Here is a 4,466-nt window from a genome sequence, read left to right on the forward strand (position 1 = left end):
AAACACGCACACAGGTAAACACAAGCTCAGGTAAACAGCATGCATGGTTTTAGTTGGTCGATTCAGGAGCTCTGCTCTGACTGAAAAGATCAGCTGTGTGTCTCAGGTGTGTGTCAGCTGTGTCTCAGGTGTGTGTGTCAGCTGTGTCTCGGCTGTGTCTCAGGTGTGTGTGTGTCAGCTGTTCATGTGGATGAACACTTTTTTAAACCGACCCCATGTGAATATATTCGTTCTTATAAAGACCCGGGTCCATGTGGACCAGGCCTGTATTTAAGTGTAGCTGTTGGTGTTTTTCCTGGACGGGGTTTTGTCCCTCCGCAGCAGAGGGACAGTATGGGGTTATGTCCCTCCGCAGCAGAGGGACAGTATGGGGTTATGTCCCTCCGCAGCAGAGGGACAGGATGGGGTTATGTCCCTCTGCAGCAGAGGGACAAAACCCCGTCCTGTCCCTCTGCTGCAGACTCAGTCCCTGCTGTGTGAAGGAGTCTTTATTCTGCTGGAAGCTGTGATGAATGATGACCTCTCCTGCAGCGCCACCTTCAGGACTGTCTGTACATCAGCTGGTATCCTGGAGCAGTTTTTCTCAGAGTTCAGTTTTTGTAGGTTGACTCTGCTCACTCCCAGGGTTTCAACAACTTTATTCTGGATAATAAATCATTCGTTCTGTCGTCAGTTGTTGGCTTACTAATCATATAATAAAGATGTTACAGAAATCTTAAATCTTTTTCTCCTGAACAGGACCAGAACTCCTACCCCACTCCGGCTAACGTCCTGCCGTCTGGGCCCGGAGGCAACCCCTTGGCAGCGTCGCAGGGGGTGAACGCCATGGCAGGAAACAGAAACGCCGTGTACCAGAACAACCAGGCTGCGATGGCGGCGGCGCTGAAGCAGCAGCAGCAGCTCCTGGAGCATCAGAAGAAGCAGCAGTACCTGCAGAGACAGCAGCTCATGGCTGAACAGGTACGACTCACCTGAGATTCCTGCAGGTGCTTCTGTGTCACTTTTCATCTCAGACACTTGATGGAGCTGTTGGGTTTCATACAATCAAAGCTCCTGGAGATAAATCTGTCAGAGAGACTGTTGTTACTGAGCATGAGTCATCTGTGGACTCTGGACCTGTTCCACTGAGCCCCCTGTCCCAGCACACAGGGAACTCCGGGGTGTGTCACGGTGAAACATCTGGGAATTAACAGCTGGTGCTGAAATGAGGCAGACGTTCAGTTAGTTCCATTTCTTTCCTCATGAACAGACGTGTAGATCTGTTCACTGGTTAGAGTTCAGTTGATATCAGATTTATGCACCTCGGAGACACATTTACATACTTAAGATTAAGAAGAAAGAAATGTTTGTTCTCAGCCAAATTATTTACATACTGTATTTGTGTACATGAGCATGAATGAAACCTGACTCAGTGATTCTATATGTTCACAAAGAGACGGAGTAAACATATCAAATGTTGAAACAAGGAAGTTTACCACTATTAGTTTGGTTTTTTTCTTTTTAACGTTGAATTTGATGGCAGAAGCTCATCTCAGAAACATTCCAGATGCAGTAAAAGTAAGAGGTCCGATAACAAACAGCTGGAGGAACTTTTATAATTAATCAGGTTAATTCTCAGCAGGTCAGGGAGAGAACATTCAGAGGCTGAATCTGTGGGGGAGATGGTTGTCTGTCTCTGTGTCCCTGTGATGGACAAACCTGCCTTTCACACAGTGACTGCTGGAGATGGACACCAGCTGCCTGTTACCTGGAGAGGAGAAGTGGGGGAAGAAGACGGACGGACGGACGAATCTGTGTTTATGAGATTTACAAATCATTGCATTCAGTTTTTATTTGCATTTCACACCACAGCCCAACTTTTTCAGAACTTTGTTTGTATTTCAAGCCTTTAGGAACCTTCCCAAGTTCAGCATGTTCTTGTGTGTTTAGAGCCAAAAGGTTTTAAATGTTGTTAAAACTCGATCCGTGCTCCCAGCCGCAGTGTGTTGGTTTGTTTCTGCTGTAACTCATGTCCTCCTGCCTGTGTGGCGTTCTGTGTTTGTGCAGGAGAAGCAGCGTCAGCAGCAGGAGCAGCAGCAGCAGCTGCAGCGACACCTGACCCGACCTCCCCCACAGTACCAGGACCAGCCGGGACCACCGGCCAATCAGAACCCTTTCCCGCAGCAGCCAGTCAGTCAGTTTACAGGTGGGAGCCCAGACAACATCCCCGCTTCACTGAGAACACGTGAGGCTGTTCAGAGCAGTGTTCCTCTGTTGGTTCTTTGGTCCTGCAGGTTTCAGGTGTTTCTCTGCTCCTCAGCAGCTCTTCAGGTTCTGCAGAAGCCCGTTAGATCAGGTGAGTCAGAGCAGAGAAACACCTGAGGCCTGCAGGATGGAGGTCCTCCAGATAAACCAGAGAAACCAGAGAAAGATGCAGCTCCGTTTCAAAGCTTTAAGAAATGATATTGATTCAGGTCTGATGGTTTCTGACCCGACTGAACCAACTCCGAGCTCAGGGAGGGGGGAGAAGGATGAACTACTTTCAGTTAGAAGGTTTTAATCGTTACCTAAGAAACTATAATTAGAACCAATGGGAGTGAGAATATGTTTATTTTAAAATATGTTGAGAGACGAGCTGACGGAGTCAGGAAGTGTTTTATTAAAATCTGGTTCCTGGTGAAACTGGTTTGAGTTGGAATGTTGGACAAACGTGCACACCGCTGTGCATGTGAGAGTGGAAATGATTTGACTGGAAAATAAAAGCAGCCGTTCACACCTGATCAGCTGTTCTCAGCAATCAGCTGCTGAGAACAGCTGATCAGGCCGGAAGTATTCAACCAGCCTCAAGAAGTGAACAGGAAGTGATGAAATAACTGACAGCAGCTCATCTATCTCCGATCAGAACCACAGCCTGGTGTCTGACCCAGTCAGGCTGAGGTTCTGATCGGACCGGGACCAGGTCAGACACCAGGCTGAGGTTCTGATCGGACCGGGTCAGACACCAGGCTGTGGTTCTGATCGGACCGGGTCGGACACCAGGCTGTGGTTCTGATCGGACCGGGTCGGACACCAGGCTCTGGTTCTGATCTGGAACATTTGTGTGGGGATAACTTCAGAACCAGAACCAGACGGGTCGAGATTAACGGATGGTTCTGGTTTCATTAAAGTTGTTTTTTTTGATGATTAAATCTTAGACATTAATTAACTCCTTCTGTCATGTTTTTCTGCTCAGCTTCCTCTCAGCCAATGAGCAGTGTCGGCTCCATGGGAGGCCCCGCCCCCTCGGCCCGTATGTTCTCTCAGAACCAGGGCATGATGGGTATGAACATGGGTCAGGGCGGTGGGCCTGGAGGCGGCGTGGCCCCGCCCCCCGCCGTGAGTCAGGCTGACATCAGTCTGCCGTCCTGTAGTGGCGGCGGGGACGGCGCCGGCGTAGACGGCCTCTACAACAACATGAACCTTCACCCCGCCCACTCGCAGCAGCCGACGGGCCTGCAGCATCAGTCTCTGGGCCCGATGAGCGCCCCCTACAGGCAGAACCTCCTGCCCCAGCAGCACCTGAAGCCGCAGACCAGCGCCTTGCTGAAGCAGCAGCAGCTCGCCGCTCGCCTGCCGAACGCCATGCAGGGAAACATGGGGGCCAATATGACCCGGTCCATGCAGACGGGTCAGAACGCCGCCTGGCAGCAGCAGCTCGCCAGCCAGACACCCACCGGTAACGCCTTCAACAACCCCTCCAACGCCTTCCACCTGCAGCAGCCTCGCATCCCCAAGATGCCCTCTGGCTCCGCCCCCTTCGGTGCCAACGCCGGTGGACGTCCAATGGCAGCTTTGAACGCAGGGCAACCGATGATGCAGACAAACATGGCTGCCGCCCAGCAGAGGGCTCCGCCCACCCCTCAGGGCCTGGGCCAGCCGATGGCCAATCAGCAGCAGGCTCAGCAGCAACAGGCCAATCAAAGCCTGCCGGACCTGGCGGCATTCGGACAGCCGCAGGCCAACGGCCACCAGGGACTGCAGTGTAACCAAGGTTACCAGGTGAGCAGGACAGCCAATCAGCAGCAGGTGTCGTTCGGGTACAACATGGCGTCGGGGAGCTTCGCCGCTGAGAGCGATCTGGTGGACTCGCTGCTGAAGAGTCAGAGCACGCAGGAGTGGATGGCCGACCTGGACGAGCTGCTCGCCAGCCACCCGTAGATTTATAACGCCCGAGCCGCCATCGCCAAGAAAGATGTCTGTTCAGACAGGAAGGCGCCGTCTTCCTGTCTGCCGTTAGTGAGAAGCAAGTTTGTTTACGTCCCGATGGGCGGAGTCCACAGCAGCGTGACGGAACACCCAGAGGACTCCAGGAGGACTCCAGGAGGACTCCCGGAAGACCCCCGGAGGACCCCCGGAGGACCCCCGGAGGACTTCAGGAGGACTCCAGGAGGACTCCCAGAGGACCCCCGGAGGACCCCCGGAGGACTCCCGGAGGACTCCCGGAGGAC

General features: G+C 52.8%; 1 protein-coding gene across 3 annotated transcripts in view; it reads left to right on the forward strand.

Moving 5' to 3' along the window:
- Positions 1–4,445, forward strand: part of maml1 (mastermind-like transcriptional coactivator 1) — a 13,577-nt gene extending 9,132 nt beyond the window's left edge. For all 3 annotated transcript variants that reach the window (XM_017441680.3, XM_017441682.3, XM_037977505.1), the window contains 3 exons: positions 739–960; positions 2,047–2,185; positions 3,212–4,445. In XM_017441680.3, coding sequence (XP_017297169.1) covers positions 739–960; positions 2,047–2,185; positions 3,212–4,176 — 1,326 coding nt within the window. In that variant the 3' untranslated portion in view covers positions 4,177–4,445. The remainder of the gene's footprint in view (positions 1–738; positions 961–2,046; positions 2,186–3,211) is intronic.
- Positions 4,446–4,466: the final 21 nt, after the last annotated feature.

This window comes from Kryptolebias marmoratus, linkage group LG9, assembly GCF_001649575.2.
Source record: "Kryptolebias marmoratus isolate JLee-2015 linkage group LG9, ASM164957v2, whole genome shotgun sequence".
Taxonomy (NCBI): Eukaryota; Metazoa; Chordata; class Actinopteri; order Cyprinodontiformes; family Rivulidae; genus Kryptolebias; species Kryptolebias marmoratus.